The sequence below is a fragment of the Onychostruthus taczanowskii genome, unplaced genomic scaffold, assembly GCF_017590055.1.
Source record: "Onychostruthus taczanowskii isolate IOZ18803 unplaced genomic scaffold, ASM1759005v1 scaffold98, whole genome shotgun sequence".
In the NCBI taxonomy this organism is placed as follows: domain Eukaryota; kingdom Metazoa; phylum Chordata; class Aves; order Passeriformes; family Passeridae; genus Onychostruthus; species Onychostruthus taczanowskii.
Window position 1 is genome coordinate 1,843,137 of NW_024507879.1, and position 23,761 is coordinate 1,866,897.

Here is a 23,761-nt window from a genome sequence, read left to right on the forward strand (position 1 = left end):
ATGGAGCTTTTGGAGTACTTGGCATTCCTCTCCTGCCAGGATGACCCCGAATGCCTGCCAGCCCCAGCGAAGCCCTGTCTCTGGAGCTGTGAATTATTCATTGCAATGTTTGAGCTGTAACAGCTTCTGCCCCAAAATGAGAGTGCCATAAACAGGCTGTTTCCCCCATAGCCGGGGAGTCAGGCAGGCAGCAGGCTAGAAATGATCAGACAGACGTGTTGTTTATTTTGACAAAGTAACAGATTGCGTTTGCGCTCGGGAGGCAACAGGCAGATGGGCTTCGCACAACCTAGAGAGGGCAGGCCCCGCCCCTGCCGGGTGGGGAAAGCTCTGCTCAAAGGAGGGTTAGTAACAGCTCCATCTAAATGGCTGGAAAACACAGGAGCTGTGACCAGAAGTCTCTTACCTGCTCTAAAATGCAGCTGGTTCCAAGGGTGCTGTTACTGCAGAACAATTCACACCCAGTAACTGATCCAGTGCTGCCTTGCTCTGATCTGCCCTACTCAAAAATTCTTTATGGTGTCACAAAGTGACCCCAAATCTTCCAGAAATACTTGAACAACATAAAATATCCATGTAAATGCTGTTAATATTTAGAATAGAATAGGCTGTGAATAGGAGAATAGAATATTTAGACTAGAATAGGCTGTATTCACTGGAGAAATAAAGAGTGGAATATGAGTTTATTAAAAATCACAACAGCACATAAATTGGTATTAAAATTCAGACATCTGTGACGGACTTAAAAAGTGTTACACTGTGAAAATTTTCTATGTCCTCTCTTGCACTTCTCCAGCACCCCTGTTTCCTTCAGGAGAGTGTTGTTTATAAACAGAAAAATGTTGTTATAAACAGAGGGAGTTCTCTTAATGCTGAAAGTTTGCCTCACACAAAGACTTTTTTTTTTTTCTTTGAAAGACCTCCCACACGCTCGTGTTCTTATCACACAGCAACTATTTGATGTTAAACTCTAACAAACTGGGAATGTTTTCAAAAACTTGGGATGCTTATTTTGCTTCATCTCAAATTATTTTAAATTACAAAGCCACGTACCACATGCACGATTGTAAGTGTTTTTGGATGCAGACATTTGCATCTGGAAACAGAAAAATGTAAATGCTTTTCTTCCTTTTCACATGGATTTTACATTGTCATTAATTTTTATGCTTAGTGCTTGAAAATCTTGCTTCCTCCTACCCTCCCAATATGGTTCAATACACTGACAAGCCTACAGATATCTTCTTCCTTTGATAAACTCCAACTCTCAGTGGGCAAGATCAAGGTAAGGCTTCCTCTTCAAAATAAGTCAAATTCAAACACGAGTTTTTTCTCCTATGGTCTCAAGACATCTTGACCTTGCTTTCAAAAATAAGTGAGGAAGAGAACAGACTCCAAAGAATTAATCCACACCAATGCATTGAGGCTGTTAATGCTTGAAAAGAGAAAAGGTATTCTTTATTCCCATTTTAACAAGTCAAAATACAGCTGTGTAAAAGGAACTGCTTTACCCAAGGTCACAGGAAAATGCAGGTCCTGAACTCATGCCCTCTTTCTTCATGAGATGGTGTGATCCACAATTAACATAACCTGGGGAAATATTCCATTGCTTTTCTACCCACCAAATCCCATTCTGTGCAGACATAAAATTGCTTACTTTGGCAGAGCTAAAAACCAAGCTCAAGTGAATCTTTCATGATTTTTCACAGTGGCAAAGAGAATGCTGAATGCATGAATGGTTCTTTCTCTCTGTTGTTCCCAGACACCCTCCTGAAGTAACACTGCAAGCAAGCAGGAGTGGCCTGTGCTAATAATGTATCTTCTAGTGCACTACTGTAGCACCCTAATGCCTTTACAGCAAAATCAGTGCAACAAGGTAATTTGTGTAGGAATGATGATATAAACCCAGCCTGATGTAAAAAATATACCTGAGAGGAGTTAAAGAGGTGCAGCCCTGTGCTCTCCTGTTTGCACCAGCCTCTGCTCGCGGATTTGGCGCTGCCAAGACTCATAGCACAATCGCTTATTGCGTCTCTTGGAGCTCGAGCTCTTGAATCCGTGCGACTGCAGGGAAGGAAAGAAAAGCCCTCAGCTTCCATTCAGAAGGGAACTTCGCAGCCCTCGTGGACGAGTTGGAAAGCCTGTGAGCGCCCAGAGCGCTCCAACGCAAGACAACACAAAGAGCTGCCGGCACTCTTTGTTACAGCCGTTCCAAGCCGACTTGGGGATGCTGGAATATTTGGGGTAGAGGCACCATAGCGAGGCGCACAGGCCACCCTGCCAAAGGGACAGAGGGATGAGTGGCTCTCTCTAACAAAAAACAGGCACCCCTTGAGCTTTAGCCCAGTCTGGGATTGCCTTGAAACCTCTCCATCTCCGAACTCCTCCACGCTGGGAAAGGATGGGAAGGCTTTCTGCCTTTATGCTCCCGGCTACCACAAGCCCACTGGGACTAGGGTCAGGGGGGCCCTTTCTCTGCTGGGCGGGGAGGGGGCTCCTGCCCCCACTGCAGCCCTGGGGCCCGGGCGAGGAGGGCGGCAGCCAAGAGAGGGGGGTTGTAGCGGGCCCGGGCTGCAGTGACTCCTCCTAGAGGCGGTATGTGCGGAGCGGGAGGAAACCCCTGCCGCCCCCCTCACCAGCAGCCGCCATCGCCATTGAAACATACAATACGGGGAGAGCGGCTGAGGCGGAGCGAGGGCGGGGGGAGCCGAAAAGGGAAAGGGGGAGGAAAGGGGAGGGGGGGCAAGGAGAGGAGGAAAAGAGGGGGAGGAAAAAGAGGAAGGGAAGACAAGAAGGAGGAGGCGGCGGCGGCGGGCGCCGGCAGGTGAGGGCAGCGGCGGCGCGGGGGTTCCGGGGGCCGCGGCGAGGCCCTGCTCCTCTCCTTCCCTCTCTCCTCGGCCGCACGACCCACCTCCTCCTCCTCCTCTTCCTCCTCCTCCTCCCGGCGCCGCTGCCGTTCTGCGGGCGGGCCCGGCCATGGCCGAGGCCGTGAGGGGAAAGGGCGTGAGGAGGGCGGGTGAGGGGCGGCCATAAAGGGAGGGGGGGCGCGCGGCGGTAGCGGCGGCGCGCGCGGGGCCGGCCCCGGGTAAGCGGTGTATGGGGGGGAGGGGGCGGTTCTTCCTCGCTCGCTGCCTCCGCTCGGCCCCCGCAGCGCTTCCCTTTCCGGGGCCGAGCGGTCGCCGCCACAGCCGCCCCTTGGCGGGCAGCGGGCGAAGCCCCCGCGGCGGCGGCGCTCGCTGAGGGCGGTGTGAGGGGGGGGCGTGAGGGGGGAGCGTTTGCGCGGGAAAGCCGGCGGCCACACCCCCACACACACACACTCCGCTGCGCCTCGGGACGCCTGCGCGGCCCGGCTGTTGTCCCGCCCCTCTCCCGTCGACCAAGCTGCTGGCAGCCAATCAGCGCGCTCTCTGCCCGGCCTGGGCTGCCTCAGCGGCCAATCAGCGAGGGGAGTGGGCGGGGCGGCGGTGTCCGGGCAACGGCGAGGCGTGCGCGGGGCGGGGCGGCGGCGCTCGGCGGGCGGGCCCTGAGGGGGCTCGGGGCGGCTCCGGGGCTGAGCGCGGGGTCCCCCGAGCTCGCTCGCTCGCTCGCAGCGGGCTCCAGGGGATCATTGTGGGGCCGTACAAGGCTCGCTCGGTGTTGTTTGTGAGCGGGAGCTGCCTCTGTAGGGCCCCCGGGGTCTGGGGTGCCCTGGAAGCTTCTTTCACGGGAGCGCGCTCTGTGTGGGGGTTCTGGGGACGCCCCGCCTGCCCCCTGAACAGCGCTATGTCTGTGCTTTGGTGCCTTAGCAATTCGGCCAGATAAAGAGCCCCTGCTTCGGGTCTTCTGCGGTATTTTCCACAAATGTTTCATTTGTAAGTGATTGTGCAGCCTAAGCTGGATCCGAGGTATGTCTGTGGTTCCTTGTCAGCTCCTAACTGTTCGGATAGGCCTTCAGCTGGCGATGGGGGAAGTGCAGCTGTGCGGATAGTCCTGCATGTCCTTTATTTCGGCCTTCGACTGCTGACTTGGAGCTCTCTCAGTGTTTGGCAGTGAAGGTGCTCCGAGGGCTGGAGCCTCTCTGCTCAGGGGGCAGGCTGGGAGAGCTGGGCGTGCTCAGCCTGGCCGTGGAAAGGCTTTGGGCAGGTCTTACTGCAGCCCTTCAGTGCCTGAATGGCCATGTGAGAAAGGGAGAGGGACTTTTTACACGGGCATATAGTGACAGGGCGAGGGGGAATGGTTTAAATCTAAAAAAGGAGAGATTTATGTCAGATGTTATGAAGGAACTCTTCCTTTAATTCTTCCCTGTGAAGGTGGTGAGGTCTTGGCACAGGTAGCCCAGAGAAGCTGTGGCTGCTCCATCCCTGGAAGTGTAAGTGTCCACACTGGATGGGGCTTGGAGCAACCTGGTCCAGTGGAAGATGGACTCTTAGGTGTTTTTGTAGGAGGCAGAAGGAAAATGTCACTGGTTGCCTTGGGCTGTGAAGAAGGCAAAACTCAAGAGAGGAAAGCCCTGTCATATTGTAGAGAGCTCCATGAGATGTTGTAGCTACTCAATCCCTCATAGCAACACAGGGATGTTGGAGTCATGACAGAGTGGGAGTGTGCTGTGACCAATTAGGGGATAGGGACAATAATGGCTTTCAATTGCCCAAGCCTGATGCCATGGCAGCCAGATAGAGATACAGCCCTTGTAGCTCCGTGAGGACGGACTTAGCACCAATGGCACAGGTTTATTTTTAAATGGAGGCTGCACTTCAGGAGAAGAAACGTAGAGATGATGAATCAGCTGGCAGAGAGGGAGCGAGTGTGGGTAGACTTTTCAACTGATAAGCCCTTGAGGCTTGGCTGTGTCCTCAGAAGAGAACAATTAGGACAGCAGTGCTTAACTTGTAGCTCTTTACCTGTTGGTTGCAGTTCAGGTGAGTGTGGCAGGGCTGAGCTCCTGTGCTCCTTCCTGCATGGAAACCAGATCCCTGTCTGTGGGATTTCTTTGTCCAGGGTCCACAGGAGTTTTCTCCACGTTTCTTTGTCCGGGTCCTGTTGTGACTATGCCAGAGCTTGGCTTTCTACCAAAAATTGTCTCCTGTAGGAGTCAAAACAAGACAAGAGTGTGCTGCTGTGTTTGTTGTTCCTCGGTGCACCCTGGTCCATGTAAGTTGCAAAGCAGAGACAGTGTTAGAAGAGTTTTGAAACATCTTGTATTTAGGCTCTCACAAAATTCTGCAAACATAACCTGCAGTGCCTTTGGAAAATATTTTGGGATCCAAGAGTTGGCTTGGCAGCAGGCGAGTAAATAATGGCAGAGGGCTTCCTGTGAGAGAGAAGGGGAAAATAAAGGAATAGGCAGAGGTGGAAAGTTCAGTGATGGCAACAGAAGGATGAGCCAAAAATGAGTAATTAAACATAAATTTATACAATGCAGCAGCATGGCCCAGAGCAGTGTGGGAAATTGTGTACAAATGTGTTTTGATTTTCTGCCACGGAGATCAAGTGTAACAATGGTATTTTCTGTGGATCTAATCCCTTGGCGTTTGCCTTTTTCCACTGATTTTCACTCAGCTGGGATTTGATGCTATAGGAGCAAATATATGAGAGGTTAGCTTAATATATTTTTGATACAGGTAGTGTACCCTTTCAGCATGGCTCTCTGTAAGGGTTTCAGTGCTGGACTGAACTCTTGGGTGATGCAGCTGTCCTGCCAGCGTTGCAGGAAGCTGTTTGTACCCTACTGCATACATTTATTAAGTTCCACTTCAGAAGGAGTTATTGTTGCTCTAAAGAGAAGGCTGTTCCAGAAACTGGCTCCTCTGATGGCTAGAAGCCTAATTCCCAGCCTAGGTTTATTATTTGGATGTCACTTGTCACAAACCGAAAAGGACACGTTTTAAGGGTTGTTATTAATAGGAAATTGAAAGTTTATAAAGGGTTTGTCACAAATTGCAAGTTTCATTAAGGAAGGGACCTTGGAAGATCACCTGGTCCAGCCTCCAGCCCTAAGGCAGATCCAGTGCTGCTCGATTTCTGACACACAGATTCCCAAATTGTTCTGAAGTTGTCCTGATGGGAAGATTCTGCTGCCTCCCTGTCTGACCAAGCCCAGTGCTGCTCTCTCTCCTCTGCTATACAGCTTCTGTAAGAGTCACTGCTGTAGGGAACACTTGCTCTCTCCACCTCCACACATCTCTAAAGACCAGTACCATGCCTCCCCACTTTTCACCTTCCCTTTGAGCTCTGTTACCACAACTTGTGGTTCCAGGCTGGCAGTTGGCAGGGAATTCAGGGTGGGATGATGAGCAACACCAATTTTGACGTGTCTGTGTCTGATAGGTTTGCTGGTTTAATCTTTCCCAACTTTTCTCATCGTGCCCACATGATGCATTACTCACAGAAAGAAAAAATTGTCTGGCTGATACACAAGGGCATGCCAAGGTTTTACAGCTCCTGGCTGATTTTATACCTTTGATATCATAAATGAAAAGTTCATGATAAAATTTAGCAGTATCATCTAGATTCATTTGAATGCTCTTCAAAGTGTCTCCCTTGTTGTGTTTCCTTGTTTCACTGAGGTGAATGGATGCTGGCAGTGAGGTAACTGTGTGTCACAGTCATATTTTCTGGAAAAATCCCTTTGCCAGGATTTCTCTCCTGGGAAGCTGAGAAGCCTCAGAGAAAAAGGAAAACAATATTATCTCATTTGCTTCTCCTGTGTTTTGCTGCTTTGGAATGTGGTTGGAGATTGTTTATCCAACAGGTGATTGTTTCATTGGTTTCATGTGAATTATTTTTACTTATAGGCCAGTCACAGCCAAGCTGTGTCGAGGCTCTGGAAAGAGTCACGAGTTTTTCTTTAGTATCTTTTAGCCTTCTGTCTGTATTCTTTAGTATAGTTTAGTATAGTGTTCTTTAATACAATATGGTATCATAAAATAATAAATGAACCTTCTAAGAACATGGAGTCAGATTCATAATTTCCTTCCTTCATCTGGGAACCTCGCAAACACAAGAACTGTGGCCCCATGCAAGCTTTGGAGTGGAGTGGCAGAGTCCAGGGTTTCTTGTCTGTTTATCCCTAATCTTGTGGTTGCTGGAAAAATAAGGAGAAAACAGGGTTTGTTTTCTTTGCTCCTGATATTGCTACACTGACAGTGCAGTTCAAAAGCAAAGTTATAGCAAATATTCAAATTATCCTGCTTTTAATCAATAATGCCTGCACTTTAACAGGCGTTGAGTTTGCATTTTTGCTTCTGGAGCAGCAGCAACGCGTGAAGGTGAAGGTTTTTCACCTTCCTCTGTACACATCAAAACGATGATAAAACTAAAACTAAACTAAACTTGTGTTTAGTAACTAACCTGTGTTTTGTAACTAAACTAAACTTGTGTTCAGTTTAAAACTAAAACATCCCCTTTCTATGTTGCACGTTTATTTTTCAGAAGCAATCTCACTGACTAGAATGACATTGTCTCAACCTCTTTTCAAAAGAAAGGAGGGAAATGCTGAAGTAGTTTAAACTTGCTATGAGCAGCAAAATTAGGGCAAGAAGTGTGGATTCCATATGCTCCTTTGCACTCTGCACAGCCAAGGCCCAGAGAGAGTCAAACCCTGGGCTGCGTGAAGATGTTTCTCACCAACCCTGTGGGTTTTCTCTTGCAGCCCTCAGATTTGGAGCAACTCACTGAGAACCACCAGCAAATTGAGAAGCACGAGGCCGCAAGATGTCGGGGCGGAGCGGCAAGAAGAAAATGTCCAAGCTGTCGCGCTCGAGCAGGGCCGGGGTGATCTTCCCCGTGGGGAGGATGATGCGCTACCTGAAGAAAGGCACCTACAAGTACCGCATCGGCGTCGGCGCGCCCGTGTACATGGCAGCTGTCATCGAGTACCTGGCAGGTAAAGCAAGAGCCTGCTCCTGGCAGTGCTCCTCACACGCAGGAGCCAGGCTTAGCCACGGGAGGGGATGTGAACGCTCCTGGAAATGAGGAGTTGTTGAAGCCTGCTGAAAACGCTAAGGAGGTTAATTCGTTTCCTGGAGAGGCTGAGGGTGGAAATTCTCTGCTTTAGTGACCATGCTTGGTGTTGTTTTTTATTGTTTTGCAGAGTGAGGAGTCACTTCTGTGTAGTTTTTGTCCCAGAGAAAATTGGTATTAATTAGGTTTTTTGATACACCTGAATGTGAATAATAGGAGGAAAGAAAGCAAACCCACCTACAGGAATGTGCCCCCTCTTGTACTGCTTCTGTGCTTTTTAAGTGAAAAAACTGTTTTGCTGGCTGCATTTCTCCTTGCAGTGTTATGAAATATAAAGGTGGTTTTTTTTTTTTAATTTACAAAACCCTTTTGCTTTGCCTAAGTGTATAAAGAAAGTGTTCCAGGGTTTAAATCTTCCCACACACCCTGAGTTTTCTTTTTCCTGCCTTTCTGAAATTGAACTTTGAGGAAGGGGCAGGTGTCCCATGGTGATGCATGGGATTCTGTACAGAAATATTTCAGTGTCCTTTGATCATATTGAGGAGTTTCTTGTTTAATTATGGAAAACAACACTTCAACAAATTGTTAGAATTCAAGGTGCAGAGAGGATTCTGGTTCAGGTAACTTGGGGGTCAGATCAAGACTGAGGTGCATTAGAGAATCTGTGAGGAGTCACAGCCTGCATGGACGGTGCAGAGAGGATTCTGGGTCAGGTAACTTGGGGGTTACAGATCAAGACTGAGGTGCATTAGAGAATCTGTGAGGAGTCACAGCCTGCATGGAATCAGCTGAGTGAGTTGTGTTTCAGCAGTGTAGTTTATTGCCAAGGTGGCATGAAGAGGCTTGCATGGAGTCTGGTTGTCCATGCAACAGGTTTTATGTAAACACTACTGTCTTTTTTACATGTGAAACTTGTTCTCATTACCAGACAATAAAAGCATTATTTTCTTTCAAAGGTGTGGAGAAAATCTGAGATCTCACTAATAAATTTCACTATTTTCACAATTTCTCTATGAAAATTAAATTTATCATCAAGCCTTATAGTAGATTGCAAAAATTTCCATGTTTGTGGCAGTACATTCCAGGACATGAATAAATATATTTTTTTTTTTCCCTGAGGCTACTTCTGGAGCTGGAGTGACAAAGTATTGCTTGTGTTGAAGAAATCACAGTAACTTTTATAACATAATGTGATGCATTGTGGCTCTGCTGACCTCCTGTCTGGAGGGAGATACTTTTTTTCTTCTCCTACTATACAGGGAGATATTTCTAGAATAAACATGTGGAGATGCTTGTTCTGAGCTGTGGCAATTTCTACAAGGTGCAGTAATAAATTGTCAGCAGCACATCTGGTATGTGCAACATTTCAGTGGTGCAGACTGACTTGTGGTCAGCACTGTTTGCCTATTACCTGGACTGGAACAAAGTATGTCTTAGCTCTGCTCCTGGCTAGTAAGTGCAGTTTAATTTAAATCATTAATCTGATATGAGCAGATTATGTGTGGGCCTACACTTTGCTTTAGAAAAAAAAGAATGTGTAGTCAACCAGGCAAGAAGGTTGCTAGAGGTGTAGGCTGGGAGCCCACATAAATTGTAAGGGAATGCTATTTTCAGCTGCTTGGTTCAGCAGAGAACTCCTGTATATATTGTGATAGAATGGAGTAATGTTTCAGAGCAAACATCTATTGCTGGTGGATTGTGTTCTTTCCAAACCAAAGTTCCTGTGCTCTGTCCAGAGTTTTGTTTGGAAATATTACAAAGCTGGAGAGTTCAGTTAAAAAAAAAAGTGTTGCAGCATCTAGCCTTGCTGATCTAGTTATTCCTAATATTACAGGTGTATAAAATCTTTGGTTTTGGGAAGCCTGTGGAAACAAAATAGGTTTTTTCAAGGACGTTGTCGAAGGGGGTATTATATGTCAAACAGCTAAATTTTCTTAACATTATCTGATCTTTCTATTACAAATGTCATTCTCTTCTCCTGGATTTGCAGCTGTGAAGTGGTGGTTCCTCGGGATGAAAGGCTGCATGCAGGGGAACTGCTTCAGGCTAAATCTGGGAGGGTGGCAGTAAGAGACTGTCACTTTTTAGCTGCTTCACAGAAGCAGGATGATTTTTTTTTTTAATGTTAAAACATTCATGAAAACTCCTCCTCTAAACCCCTGAGTGCTTCTCAGTGTTTGAGCAGGGATTTGATGCTTTATAAAAGGGGAAGGGTGGTCTCTGCCACCTCAGAGAAATCTGCTCTCTTTGGCCAGGCTCTAACTTTGATGAAACACAGGTTGCCCATGCTCAGCAGAGACTTCTTTAACATTTAAAATCTCTGAAGACTTGGTCCTCCCTGAACATATTCCAGCCTCTCTCTGCTCCCAAATCATAACATTGTGGGGAGGCAGTGGCTATGGAAGAAGAATATTGATGTTAGACACAGGGGCAGGGATAGGTCTGGAAATTGGGGAGAGCTGGACTGGTGACCAGTAGGTAAATAAATGCTGAGGAATGCCTAATATCCTGCCAGGAAGCTGGAGACCAAGTTGAAAAAATAGGACTGATGTTAGGGGCAGGGATAGGCTGGCTGCTGGGGAGAGCTGGACTGATGACCAGTAGGTAAATAAATGTTGAGGAATGCCTAATATCCTGCCAGGAAGCTGGAGACCAAGTTGAAAAAATAGGAAATAGGCCAAGGATTGGATGGAGGGTGTGCTGGTTATGAATAACCTGGGCAGGAATATTGAGCCACAGTAGACAGGAAAAATGGTAACTGTCCAGGAAAGGTGCTGAGATAGAAGTCTTGGTGGGAAAGGAGATTGGGGCTGTGGGGAAGCAAGTCAAGGCTGGGATAGGGGAAAGGTGGATGAGGCTGGAAGGGTCAAACAGAACCAGAACCACCTGAGTGCCTGCATTCCTCCAGGGCTGGCACGGACCAGCAGATCTCTGGGAGTGACCAGTCCTGTGTGGTCTGCTGTTGGCCTGTGCTTGTGCTGCCCCAGAGCACTGAGCCTCGTGGCTGGCATCAGCCAGAGGCTGCATATACATCTGGATCATCCTTACTCCCAGTTGAGACTGCTGTTTGGCTTTGGTGTGTGTTCTGTGTCACAGAGATACTAGACCCCTGTTTTTTTCCTTTGTAAGCAAGACTGATCATGGCAGCACCTCACAGCCGTTATCACTCCCAAATCTGCACTTTGCCTTTCAATCCCATCATTAAAATGCCAGCAATGGTGGTGGAATCTCAGGAAGAGGTACTTTTACCTCAGCTGGTCAGCTAATGTGAAGATCTCCTCACTGTTCTAAACCTGTCTTTTTAATCTCCCTATGCTGTTTTACATTTTAGGCTTGAAAATCATATTGTAAAACTGCAGTTCAATTCCTATCCAGAAGGTTGTGTTTGCTGAGAATTCCACTGGCTTCAGAGTTAAAATTCTCTGAAAAATTGGCCTGAGTCCCATCTGGTTGATGGATTTTGCAGCAGACTCATGCTCTGAGTGTGCACAGAGCTGACTGCAGGCACAACCACCTAAATCAAACATCAACTGCATATGTCCCACAGGGCACGTTCCCAAAAAGTAGGCAGAGAATACAGAAGCCCCTTGATGAGGAAGCACAAGTCATGTTCAGAGGAACTTTTGGAAGATCTCAATGGAAAGCCATCCTCTCTAAATTAGGGCAGAACACACCACCAGCAAAGGCTTCCTCCTTCACAGCAATCACCTGGAACACTCTTCTGCCTGTTGGCTCATCTGCCATGCAGACAAATCCAGCAGACAGCTTTCCACCTGTAAATGGAGGACAAGGACTCCATCATTAATAGATTTTTGCAGAATAAAGGTATTGCTGGTAGATTTTATGTGGTAGTGTAACAGGAGCTGACAGAATTTCTCCTGAAGGGGAAGTGGAAAACAAGACAACCTGTATGAAATATTTCCAATTTGCTATCAGTAATTCTCACAGCCTTTCTTAGCAGTCCACCTTCCTACAAGCTCAGCTGAACAAAAACCTTTGGCATGGATAGGATGCTTTAGTTCCCAGATATTTCAAATCTGCTGATCCATCAGCTAAAGAAACCTCTTTTTCCCTGTATGTCACAGGGTGACAAGATGTAATCCCATTCAGGTCATAGCTTGGCTGCAGCTTGTCTCTGCTGGAAGAGAGTTATATGCTTCTGAAGATGTCTGGATTTGAAGTTAAACTTCTGATGTGGAGGCATCTTTGTGGATTTTGACTCTTGCAGGAAGCAATATTATTTGAGATTTCAATGTAATTCTTAATGCCTGTAGTTAGAGCACAAAGTAAAACCAATTTATGGCTGAAAATATCAAGATGCCCAGTTCCAAGAGAGCTTGTTATGGTATAGGACCTATATTCTATATTCCTATTTATGATAAGACCTATATTCTCAGATCAGTATTTTTAGAATTTTGGTAACCTCAGCTGTTAAGAAGTTTCTACTTCAAATGTAAAGCAGTTTCTTTAGGGATCTTTTATTGTTAGCAGAGCATGTGATAGCTGAAGCCTCCAGTTTTGATCTTGTATTCTGTAAATGCCATTTCTTATTCTTAAGATTATGAGCCCCTGCCTCCACCATTAGAAAAAATATGCATAGAAACCTTCACTAGAAGGAGGTAAGGCAATCATTTACTATGCAAATGTTTGGCATCCTTTGGTAAGTCATGTATCTATTCCACAATCTGCCATACATCACCTCTGCCTCGGATTCCCTTCTTCCCAGGGTCCTGGCATTGGATGGCTGGCATTTGAGTGTTCTGCCTTTTTTGCTCTTAACATTAGGCAGAGGACTAAGAGTGCACCATCAGGATGCTGCTGGCCAAAGGATCCAAAGCTGGGGCAGTGGGGTGAGCACACAGGTAGCAGGATGTGCCTGTTGGCACACCTGAAAGAACTTCAGTTCCCACACAGGTAAGTATGTGCTGCTTTTTGGATTTTTTTTTTGCCTCCTGATGCAATTTTCCTCTGCTGTCAGCACACACCTGCAAATCCCACTGGAGGAGCTTGGGTCTCTTTTCTTGCTCTCTGCTGGTCTGCACAATGGATGGAATCTGTTCCTGCTGTCTGCTACTGTGTTAGATCTGCTGGCAGAGGTCTGGGAGAGGGTCTGACACTTCCAGCCCCATGGGGGTGAATACAGCTGGGTTATGTGGGATCTCTTTGCAGTTTCCTCCTTTAAAATCCAGGACAGACTAGGAAATGCTAGAGCTGAGAGGTTCCTGCCCTAACTTTTACAATTCACTGTGAATATGCATATAAATTTAAAAAAAAGGCTTTTACATGTCCAACATTCAGTTAAATATGTGTGCTGTGTAGCAGTGAAAACTGGAAGACAAGTTTGTACTTTTGTTTTTCTGAGTGGAATTGAAAGCTTGTATTTTTCCCATGAGCCAGAGCTAAGCCTCATGCTGAAATCATTTGTATTTTAGCCAAACATTATGTACATTTCCACTAGATTTTTCATGAAAGTCCTTCTTTTTATAATAGTGATAATTCTTTATGTAGTTTGTACAAAGGAGTAGGATGTAATAATAAGTTATCAACAGGCTACTCATTGGCTGTAATTTTCATAAAACCCAGAAGACAGGGACACTGTATACTTTTAAAATTAAAAAAAAATGTGGATATGATTTTCAGGAGTAATTGGAGGGAAAAAAATTCCTTTCTCCTTCCTTCTTAGTGTTTCAGTACAGTTCTTATATGAGAAATAACTTCTGAGTGGAGGCCAAACTATGTAAGCTAATGAATTATACTGATTGCTACAGTCCAAATAAACTTGGGAAGATGTGTCTGAATTTCTGTAAGCTCTTAGGAAAAGCTCAGTGACTTTGGTTACAGTATAAATGTTACTGTTTCTCTCACTGGTAGTTAGAGAAACTACCTTTGAAGTGACCTCCTGTTCCCAGAGATGTAGAAGGGCCCTTCTATCAATATTTCATGCGTTGAAGCTCTCACGTTGTCTCTGCTTGCATCTGGATCAAACCTTTCATATCTTGTTCTGAAATGAAGCTTCTCACAGATTTTCAGTGCCCTTTAATGCAGAATTCCAGCAGTGCCTGGCTAGTGTGTTGGCTTTCCAAGTATTTCTTCAAATGCACCTCAGTCTTCATCTTCCCTGGTCCTGAGAATCCTTGCTGTTTGTCAGAGCTGTCTGTTCCAGGTTGAGGGTTTCACTGCATGCTTGACTGTTCTGTTGTCACAGGGATGCTGATAAATTTTGCTGCTGATGTACATTTTTAGTGGGTTTTTTTTGCCTTTTTGCAAGAGAAGTCTGACTTGAGACTCTTAAAAGAAAATATGTGGACCAAGCCTAGAATATTTTCTCCTTTAGGAAAGACAAATGAATTTATCTAAATTTACAGATCTATTGAGTGGGGTTTGATTTCTGCCTTTCTCTAGTGAGAACCCTTTAAATCTGGAAACATCCCTGAGAAGGTAAATGGATATTAAGAAGCAGTGTAAAATGTGTATGCAGCATGTACCTAAGCTGCTGTTTTTTTTTTTTTTTACTGGTTTTTATCTTGATTTGTTACAGCCGAAATCCTGGAGTTGGCAGGAAACGCGGCGCGGGACAACAAGAAAGGAAGGATTGCCCCCAGACACATCCTCCTGGCAGTTGCAAATGATGAGGAGCTGAATCAGGTGCCTGTTTACATTTTGGTGCAGGAGTTGTGTGCTGTGGCTGGAGTGAAGCTGCTACCAGGGAAGGTTAGAAACAGATTAGTCTGAGACAAGAATGAGATCGCAGTTATTGGAGCAGAAGGTTGTGCCCTCTTAAAGCAAACAAAAATTAAGGTTCTGAGATACCTCACCTTAAATCTTATGGACATAAAAACTTTGGTTCTTCTTAGCCTATGAGTCCTGTTGAAACTAATAGCCTTCATGCTTCACTTTTTCCTCAGGGACATTCAGTACTTAAAGAAAATGTGCAAGACCTTTTCCCAAAAGCTGTAGAAATGTGTGGTTTCTATTATACTGGCTGTGAGGCCCATGTTGTGTAGGGATCTGGCTCACTCTCTGCTATTGCTGCCTCCCTGTCTGTTTGCCCAAACTGTGGTTTTCAGCACTCTGACTCCTGGGATCACTTGTGGGATCACTTGTGCTAAACTTGTTGAGTGAGGACAGAGATCACAGCATGGCCTGCAGATTGTACTATTCAGGGCTGCTGAGAAGGTTCAGTCAGCATTAGAGTGTCTCCTCTGTGTGAAGATGGATGATGTCATTCACACTTTGAATACTCCTGCACTTAATATGACTGCTTTAAATAATGAAAATGTGGTGCCCATGAAGTCGTGTGGCTCTGTTTCCAGTCAAGTGGAGTAAAAATACAAAACAGGCCAGAAGAGAAAGTATGCTAACACTACCAGCCCTTTCCCAGGTCCGTGTTTCTGGTGACCTGTGACCTGGGATCTAGATCCAGTGTTGTCTCTTAGGAATTAGCCACTTTAGCCTCTACATGGTATCACAGCCCATTCCTGTTGTTAGCCTGCAAAGCAGGTCCTTGCAGCTTTTCCTTGCTTTCACTGCATCTGTTTTCCTGCCAAAGAGATCTGCATCCAGTCCTCCTCTGAGCAGGGCTGTGGTGCACTCCTTTTTTTAAGTAGCCCACAGACACTCTTCTTCTTTTACCCTTATTCACTGCTTGTGAGTCACCCAAGGGCAGGTTTGCACTGAGAGGGGGTAGGAATGATTGTACAGCAACAGAATTCTCCAGGACGTGCTGGCTGACTTTGCTGTCACCTGCCAAGTTCCTTGTTACTGTGGATTTTCTCCCTAATTGTTTTTGGTGGTGCAGACTAAGAGGATCTGTAATATGCTTCCACGCTCTGCTTGTCCTTGCAGCTGCTCAAAGGTGTGACTATTGCAAGTGGAGGTGTCCTGCCCAGAATTCAGCCTGAGCTTCTAGCCAAGAAAAGGGGTGCCAAAGGCAAATCTGAGACCATCCTTTCCCCTGCTCCTGAGAAGAAGGGGAGGAAATCCATGGTGACCAAAAAGAGTGGGAAGAAGGCAAAGTCTACCAAGGCCCGGACGTCCAAAAAGGTAAGCACGGGCAGGGACAGATTCCATGTCACCCTCTGCAATATTCTCTTGATAATTGTGTGGAATCTCTTATCCCCACACTAGCTCTGTGGCAGTGAACCCTTTTAAAATAAAGGAAGCTGTATTCTAAATTATTTTCCACCAGAGAGATGTCATGCCTTCAGCATTGCATAGTTACTGGGCTGCTGTTAAAGGTTTTTCACTGTCCAGAGAATTTGACATGGAACATCAATGTCATTGTGACCAAGCTCTTTGTTTCATGTGTTCTTAGCTGTGCTGTTAGTGAGTTTTAAAAGAAGAATAAATCAATCAGAACTTGACCACTGCACTTTCCCTTAGAATTACCCATCTACTATCACTATCCAAAATGGATTAATTTGGTAAAGCAGTAACCCAGATCTGTGCTCTTGGTTTGTCATTCCAAAGCATGTACCTTGAAACACTGCTGAGTTTTTCATTGGGTAGGGTTAAATGATACCAAGCTTTGACTTAAACTTTTAAAACTTGGATTAAGCATATTTTTCAAAGTTTTAATACAGTTCCATAGCTGATAATATGCAGAAACAGCCTTTAAAAAGAAAACAGAGTTGCTTAATGTGATGTTTAATTGGATGCCTCTGTGCATTGATCTCAGCTACCACCTTACTTTGAATTGTGCACATGCAGAGTTTGGACTTGTTAGGAGGTGGCAGCTCCTTGACATACCTTAAAGCAAATATTGAGAGATGTGAGGAGATGCTCCTTTAGCCCTCTAGGACTAAACCTACTCTAGGACTGGTAGGTTTGCTGCTCCTGAAAGTAAGCTATAAGAAGGCTTTATTGCTTAATAACTGAGACTTAAACATTTGGTTTTCAGACCAGAAAGTTGTTTATTCTTCAAATTGGAGCATTTGACTGGGTTACTTAGTGACTAAGTTTGATTTAATATGAGGTTCTGCTCTGTTAGCAACGAAAATAAACCAACACATGCCCACCCATGTAAATACAACCTTAATTGTCAGTAAATCTACAGATGGGTGTGGGTGCCCTGTCTCTGAATGTGACTACAAAAGCATGTAATTCCTCAGATGAACCACTGATTTAGCATTATATAAACAGTGCAGACCTCTGTTGTTACATAACCTTAGGGGATTACAAGGCTATGAGTAATGTATTGATCTGAGAAGATAAGATTGGTACTAAGTTATTAAATCTCTCCGTTATTGAATTGTGCTAGTTGGTGATTATTTTGTTTCCTTTGAGATGTCTTGCTTTTTTTTTTTTCCCTCCCATCAAATAGAACAAACAAAAGGACAATGAAAAAGAAGGAGCTTCAAATTCAGCAACTGAAGATGGACCTGGGGATGGTTTCACTATCTTGTCCTCCAAAAGCCTTGTGCCAGGACAGAAGGTAATAAAGAAAAAAAAAACAGATTGGGGCTTGGCATGAAGGGAAGGATGCTTTTCTCTTAAACCAAAGCATTTCCAAAATCAGCCTTTTTTTCTTCAAATTGTGATGTTAGAACATTTGTTTTCTAGCACTAACTTCCTCTGGAGCAAGCTTCCAAGTTGTGGGCATATCACCAAATAGTCTGAGTGGTGTGCAAATTAATTAATTAGAAGCTAAAAGTCAGAGTCACAGTACTGAACAGAATAAAATAGCTGGTCTCTGAAAGGCTGAATCCAGCCTTCTTTCACTTCAGCTTTTTGGTATGAAAATGATTTTGCACTGGGATTACTATTTATTTGTTCCTCCCCACTCATTATTATTTTTCAGCTTTCTCTGACACAGAGTGACATCAGCCATATTGGCTCCATGAAAGTAGAAGGCATTGTTCACCCCACGACTGCTGAAATAGACCTCAAGGAGGAAATAGGTGAGGCTCTGTACATGCAGAAAAAACACATCTAGAGCTGGAGCAGTAGCTGGTCTACTGGCTGTCTGCTGAGATCTCATCCTGTTTCATCTGAATCTACCCCAGGCCATAAAATATCACTTACAGCTTCTGAAAATCAGGCTGGCTCTGACTAGGTACAACAGGCTAATCACTAATTTGTCTGCTTTTAATGACAAGCAAAACACAGATGATTTGTTGGAGCACATGAGCAGCAAAGGTGTAAATAATTATTATTGAGGTGTTTATTGGCTTATTTTTACATCTGAAAATTGCATTGCAAAATTATATGGTATTAACACTTCTAACTATGACTTTCATTGTAGGATGTTACATAATTTAGAAATACTCATGTACAAAGCCTTATACTGCTCATGCAAAATAAGGAAATACTGTTATTCCAGATATGGAAATTTAAGCAGGAGGAGGTAAAAAGCTATTCAGCCATTCACACAGGGGACACAGAATCTAGTAACAAGCTTTTGGATCATTGTGTTTTAGTCATCAAGACCTTCACTGGCATCCCAGCTGTGTTTGTTTCAGTAAGTAGTAGAGTTTGTATGTTGGGTTCATTTTGGAGGCTGAAAGTCCTGAGTCCTGAAAATCCCACTCCACACTATTTTAGCCACGAGTCAGAGTAAATATCTTTGTTACAGATATTTGTATTAAAGTCATTTCCAGTAACAGCATACAGGGCTCTACAAAACTATGAAAACTTAACTTTATCTGTGTCTAGGCAGAGTGGTAAACATAAAAATCAGCTGCTGCTGATAGAGAGAGACAAGATAGTGTGTGTACAGTGTTTTTTTTAAATAATGCAGACTTGTTTTTCCACACTGATACTCTGAAGCCAAGGCCTTTTGCTCTGTGTCCTTGCAGGCAAGGCACTGGAAAAGGCTGGAGGCAAAGAGTTCTTGGAAACAGTGAAAGAGCTTCGCAAATCTCAAGGACCTTTGGAAGTAGCTGAAGGTAAGAAGGATACTCTGCTCTCTTTTGGACATGGCTCATTTTATATGTTCTTTTCTCTGGACATTCTGATCTGTTCCTGTTGTTATGTGTCTGTGCTTATGTGATGTAAATGTTTCCTCAAAGCTGTTGCTGATGTGGGCAGACTTCTGAGGGGAAAAAAAGGAAGAACAGGATACCTGTGGGCTGTGTACATTCTGTCTTGAGACTGATCAATTTGTCTTAGGCAATTTCTGTCCATGGGAGCCCAAAAATTAAGGAAATCTTTCCTGCCCTGTTTGTACTGCAGCCTTAGTGAGAATCAGAAACAGCTCTCAGCCTAACATATGAGGCATAGGAAAAATTAGTGATATTTCATAAATTATTCTCCTTTATGCATATTTGATGAATGTATATAACCCACATAATTACCTTACTTTGAGCACAAATGAAGACGTGATATGATCTGCAGAACTGGCAAGCTTTTTGGAAAAGCAATTGCTCAGGCACTGCAGCTTCTTTATTAGAGGAGCTCCCTTCAAGGGTTAACACATTGGGAATAGTTTGGGCCCTCATATTGTACTTCCTTTGTGGACAGATTAAACCCATTGAAGGTGTCTGGAAGACAGATGGAGAAAAGTTACAATATGCTTTATTTGGCTTAGTGTCTCTATACCCAAAAAAATAATTGCTTTAAATAGTCTAGTTTTGGAAAATTCCTAATTGAGTAGCCTAATTTTATCATCTGAAATGACAGAGAAATTTTTATACAAGATAATTTGCTTGACTTTCATATCAAATCAAATTTATATGCCATAAAATCAAAGTAAACTACTTTTCTCTGTCAACATCACTACCTAACTAGAAGATAGACTCCTTTTATACTATTAAGACAGCTGGTTAAAATTTAAGTAGCACAGAATTCCTCTGTGCCTGCAACAGAATTCCTCTGTGATGGAGAACAAGTGAATAAATCCAGGATTTTCATCCTTGGGCTAATTCCATCCTGCACAACTGATTTCAGAGTGCTTAACTTGAGATTACCAAGACACCCAGACTTTCAGCAGTGCTGATGGTGACAATTGCAACAAAAGCAAACTAATGCTGTGCTGTAAGCTCTGCAGGTCCTGGAGAAATATCACACTTTCTGAAAAATTAATCTGGGATTCCTAATTGGACATAATTTGTGGGGACTTTCAACAAACAACTTTGATTTTTATGTCCTTGTGTGAAATTACCCAGCTGCAAAGTGAGTCTACATATTACTCCCCAACTCTCTGGAATTGTAAAAGTGATGATGATGATGCAGGATATTTGTAAAAAGCCCTCAGTGACAGCACTGCAGAAATGTCTGTGGGGATTACTGGTACTGTGTTTAGGGTGAGGTTTTTGTACTTTGCATAAAACAAACCCGGAGGCTGTGCTGAATGAGAGAGCTAAAAACCATTATTGAGTAGCTGTGTGCTAACCAAATGAGCCCTGGGTTCTTTGGTCTCCAAAGAAATAACAATTGATCACAGAAGGAATGGTGAGACAGGTTATTACTGCAAGTGAGCCGTTGTGGTGTATTTTAATCCCAAATGTGGTTCTTTGGAGAGGTGAGGTAATTAAGAAGGTACTTTGGGTTGAGAGGTCGTGCAGGGCGGTTTCTGTTCCAAACTAAATGTTATATTTTCATTTGTGTTAGCTGCACTCACTCAGTCTAGCGGCCTAGCAGCAAAGTTTGTCATCCACTGTCACATCCCACAGTGGGGCTCGGACAAGTGTGAAGAGCAGCTCGAGGAGACTGTCAAGAACTGCTTAACAGCTGCAGAAGACAAGAAGTTGAAGTCTGTGGCTTTCCCCCCGTTTCCCAGCGGCAGGTAGGACTCCCTGAGTCAGCTAGCAGAGGTGGAACTGGCTGTCAGAGCTGCTGCTGGGACAGAGAGGTGCCCTCTGCTCTGTGACCCTGCCTCTGCTGCTGCCATCTGACACAGAGCAGCTCCAGGGGAATCCAGCCTGAAGTGCAGTGTTTGCATGAAACTGCCAGAGAGCCTTTGTAGAGAGAAATTAGCCAAGCCACAGGAGAGCTGAGTGGGCTTGCTGTGTTTTCTATTGCTAGGCAGTCATTTTCATTCCCCTGCACCACCTCGGGTTTTGTGTCCCTTCATTTTGCTGTGGGGAGCCTTATGAAACCTGCATTTGTACTAATGAGATTCTAGCAGCATAATACTGAAAGCAGGTTACAGTGATGCCACCTGAGCTGCTTGGATGTGGGGTGTTCACTTAAGCCCTCCTGATAATAGATATTGAAATGACTTGTCACACAAAACCTTTCAGAAGAAAATCTGTTTCTCAAATGTAGATCTGCTTTCAAAAGGGAAAACTGTTAAACCAAGTGTGAAGCCACACATTTCTTTCTTAATAACTAGCAGTAGAATGTTCTTGACTAAGAAATCTGAAGTATTTTTTTTTTCTTTCAAATTTCTTTTAAAATCAATGGTTTGTTGGTCTCTGACGACAAGAGATCTTACTGCTAACTGCAGTAGTTGTTATTTTGTGTTAGAGTTTGTGTGCTTATATTTATTTTGAAATGTGTCTATTGATTTTGGTAGTAGTGCCCATAGAGTAGAGAACATAGTAGAGTCCTGTTGTGTTGGCCTGACAGTGAATAAAATGAAAGCAAAATTGCATTTGATCAGTGAAATCACCACACATCACTGAGTACACAGGAGGTGAAAATGCCATTTTTATACAGATACTCCTCAAAGCAAAAAATATTTTTATGGATCAGGACAAAAGAATAAATAGAGGGCTATTTTTTTGTCATTTTTTTTAAATATACAGATCTTTTTGTTTTAGCTTTTCAATGAAAGCAAAATGTGAGGCATTGTTTTAACAGTCTTTAATATAAAAATTAACTATAGCTTTTAATGCCAATAGAAATAGTTTCTAGACTTCATGTCTTCTAAGTGCACAGAAGCAGAATAATCCATTCTTGGACCATTAATCTTAGTGCAGATCCTTCTGCTGCTTTATTTCATTTCACTCTGCTTCTCTTACAATTACTCCTCCTAACAGAAATAGAGAGCCTTACCAGGTACTGCTGGTGTACACTTTACACCTCAAAATTTCCTGAAAAAAGGCAGTTTTTCAAATAGGACTTTCTGGTTTTGCTGTCATTTTACTCTACCTCCATGTCTGCACCTGAAATGATGGTTTTTTGGGTAGATAAAGAATTATACTGTATCAGTTATGTGAATTTTCATTTTCCTCTGTCCCATCTTAGGGGCTATTCACAGTAACTGATGTAACATTGGGATACTTCAGCTGTGCTAGATCTTTTTGATGGTTTTTAATATAAATATGATTGTAGGTTAGAGAATTACCATCAAGAGGAGTGAATGAATGCATCTTGACCTTAATATGGCTTGGAGTTGTAATTTCAATTATTTTCAAAGGAAACCCAAGCAAAGTATTTTAATGACAGAGCAAGTAAGTCAGCTAAGTAGGTGATGTTTTGGGTTTGTTTTTTTTCCAGTTCTCAGCTAAAAAAAAAAAATCACCCTTCGAAATTTTTAGCCTGCCCAGCATGGCATGGAAAAATTTAATTCTAAGGGCAAGCTTAAAAAAAATTTAAATAATTGTAAATAAAAAATAAAAATAAACACAAATAAAAATTTGTAAATAAAAAAAATTTGGTCATAAGAAATAGAAGCAGATGAAAACGGGAAACTTAATTCAGCAGCATGTGAACATTGCTATCAAATCCTTGGGGTTTGCCAAACTGCAAGTGGCACTGTCTTAGCAGCCTGTGGCTGGCTTCTCTCAGCATCCCTGCCCAACACTCACCCGCTCTCTTTTCTTCCCTGACCACACAGAAACTGCTTCCCAAAGCAGACGGCAGCCCAGGTGACCCTCAGAGCTATTTCCACCCATTTTGATGGCACCAGCTCTTCCTCCTTGAAGAACATTTACTTTCTGCTCTTCGACAGTGAAAGCATTGGCATCTATGTGCAGGAAATGGCCAAGCTAGACACGAAGTAGCAACGGCAGCCAAATGAAACTTTATTTTTCAACAAACTTGAGTAGCATTAAAAGCATTAGAGGTGGGTTTTATTTTTTCAATGTGACGATGAGGGGGAGTGGTAGTAGTGTGATGTGTTGTGACTCGATGGAGAGCTGTGATTAGAGATGAGAGGGGTTTAGTCTGATTTTTTCATGCCATTTTTATCACCTTAAGCAACTGAATTATCATCTGGCTTCAGGAGTTTAGTGTCCTTTGTTACTTTAGAGGTTTTTAAAGAGTAACCTCATTTTAGATTTGTAGTGATGATTTCTTCACACACACACACTCGCCACTTTCAAGAAAGCTCTTAAAAATGTTCTGCTCCTTTTTCCCCTCCCTTGAGGATAGATGGTAAACTTCTGCCTTCAGCCCACAGAGAGGTGAAAAGGGTTTTAGAAGTGATGCATGAGGAGCTTCTGTTTTGCTTTTAACTCACAATAACCTCTGTAATTACTGAGAATATTTCATGGTGATTTTGTTTGTTTTATAAGAAAAAAAGAAAAAGATGTGTCAAGTGTGGTTATTATTATAAACCCTAATTTTGCTCTGGGGATTTCTCACCCTAAAAAAAAAAAAAAAAAAAAAAAAGAAGGAAAAAAATAGCAGCAGCATCTGTAATTCAGTGCTTGCCCTATCACAACCAGCAGCTTTTCTGGCTGAAGTTTGGTGCTATAAGTGATGTAATTCAAGCTGCTGAAGAGATTTTGACACAAAGCTGAATTATATTCTGTTGCATTCCAGGCTTACCATATCCCCTTCCAGGTTTCAGACAGGCATTACCCTGGCAGCACTGTGAGCCATTCTCCCTGCAAGCTGCAGAGCAGATGCCAGATCTGTAAGAAGCAGGTCCTTCTTAGAAGAGCAAGAATAGAGAAAGCCAGGGAAAAAAAAAAACCCAATCCACATAACAAAC

At 43.8% G+C, this 23,761-nt stretch overlaps 2 protein-coding genes across 3 annotated transcripts; one reads left to right on the forward strand and one right to left on the reverse strand.

Annotated features, from left to right (window-relative positions):
- Positions 1 to 1,439: 1,439 nt before the first annotated feature.
- LOC121348068 (basic proline-rich protein-like) lies at positions 1,440 to 4,154 on the reverse strand. The gene is made up of 4 exons (XM_041427236.1): positions 4,127 to 4,154; positions 2,909 to 3,378; positions 1,926 to 2,061; positions 1,440 to 1,587 (listed from the first exon to the last, which is right to left on the reverse strand). Exons 1-3 carry the CDS (start codon positions 4,152 to 4,154, stop codon positions 1,936 to 1,938), a joined length of 624 nt encoding a protein of 207 aa, XP_041283170.1. The 3' UTR covers positions 1,440 to 1,587; positions 1,926 to 1,935.
- Positions 2,766 to 23,352, forward strand: LOC121348056 (core histone macro-H2A.2). 2 transcript variants are annotated; one of them, XM_041427219.1, is made up of 9 exons: positions 2,766 to 2,821; positions 7,628 to 7,861; positions 14,477 to 14,583; positions 15,784 to 15,981; positions 17,261 to 17,371; positions 17,738 to 17,837; positions 18,735 to 18,824; positions 20,488 to 20,662; positions 22,661 to 23,352. In XM_041427219.1, exons 2-9 carry the CDS (start codon positions 7,690 to 7,692, stop codon positions 22,824 to 22,826), a joined length of 1,119 nt encoding a protein of 372 aa, XP_041283153.1. In that variant the 5' UTR covers positions 2,766 to 2,821; positions 7,628 to 7,689; the 3' UTR covers positions 22,827 to 23,352. The 2 variants fall into 2 exon arrangements, with proteins under 2 accessions (XP_041283153.1, XP_041283152.1); XM_041427218.1 differs by lacking the exon at positions 2,766 to 2,821 and adding an exon at positions 3,560 to 3,881.
- Positions 23,353 to 23,761: the final 409 nt, after the last annotated feature.

What these genes read in the sequence shown, in the direction of transcription:
- LOC121348068 (XM_041427236.1), bottom strand. Translation starts at nt 4,154, where the DNA reads ATGGCCATTCAGGCACTGAAGGGCTGCA. An exon ending in TCAGGCACTGAAGGGCTGCA is followed by an intron (nt 3,379 to 4,126) that starts GTAAGACCTGCC and finishes GGCTGCCAGCAG; the next exon opens with CTTGGTCGACGGGAGAGGGG. An exon ending in AGGAAGAGGAGGAGGAGGAG is followed by an intron (nt 2,062 to 2,908) that starts GTGGGTCGTGCG and finishes CCTTCCCTGCAG; the next exon opens with TCGCACGGATTCAAGAGCTC.
- LOC121348056 (XM_041427219.1), top strand. Translation starts at nt 7,690, where the DNA reads ATGTCGGGGCGGAGCGGCAAGAAGAAAATGTCCAAGCTGTCGCGCTCG. An exon ending in ATGATGAGGAGCTGAATCAG is followed by an intron (nt 14,584 to 15,783) that starts GTGCCTGTTTAC and finishes TTGTCCTTGCAG; the next exon opens with CTGCTCAAAGGTGTGACTAT. An exon ending in CCCCCGTTTCCCAGCGGCAG is followed by an intron (nt 20,663 to 22,660) that starts GTAGGACTCCCT and finishes CTGACCACACAG; the next exon opens with AAACTGCTTCCCAAAGCAGA.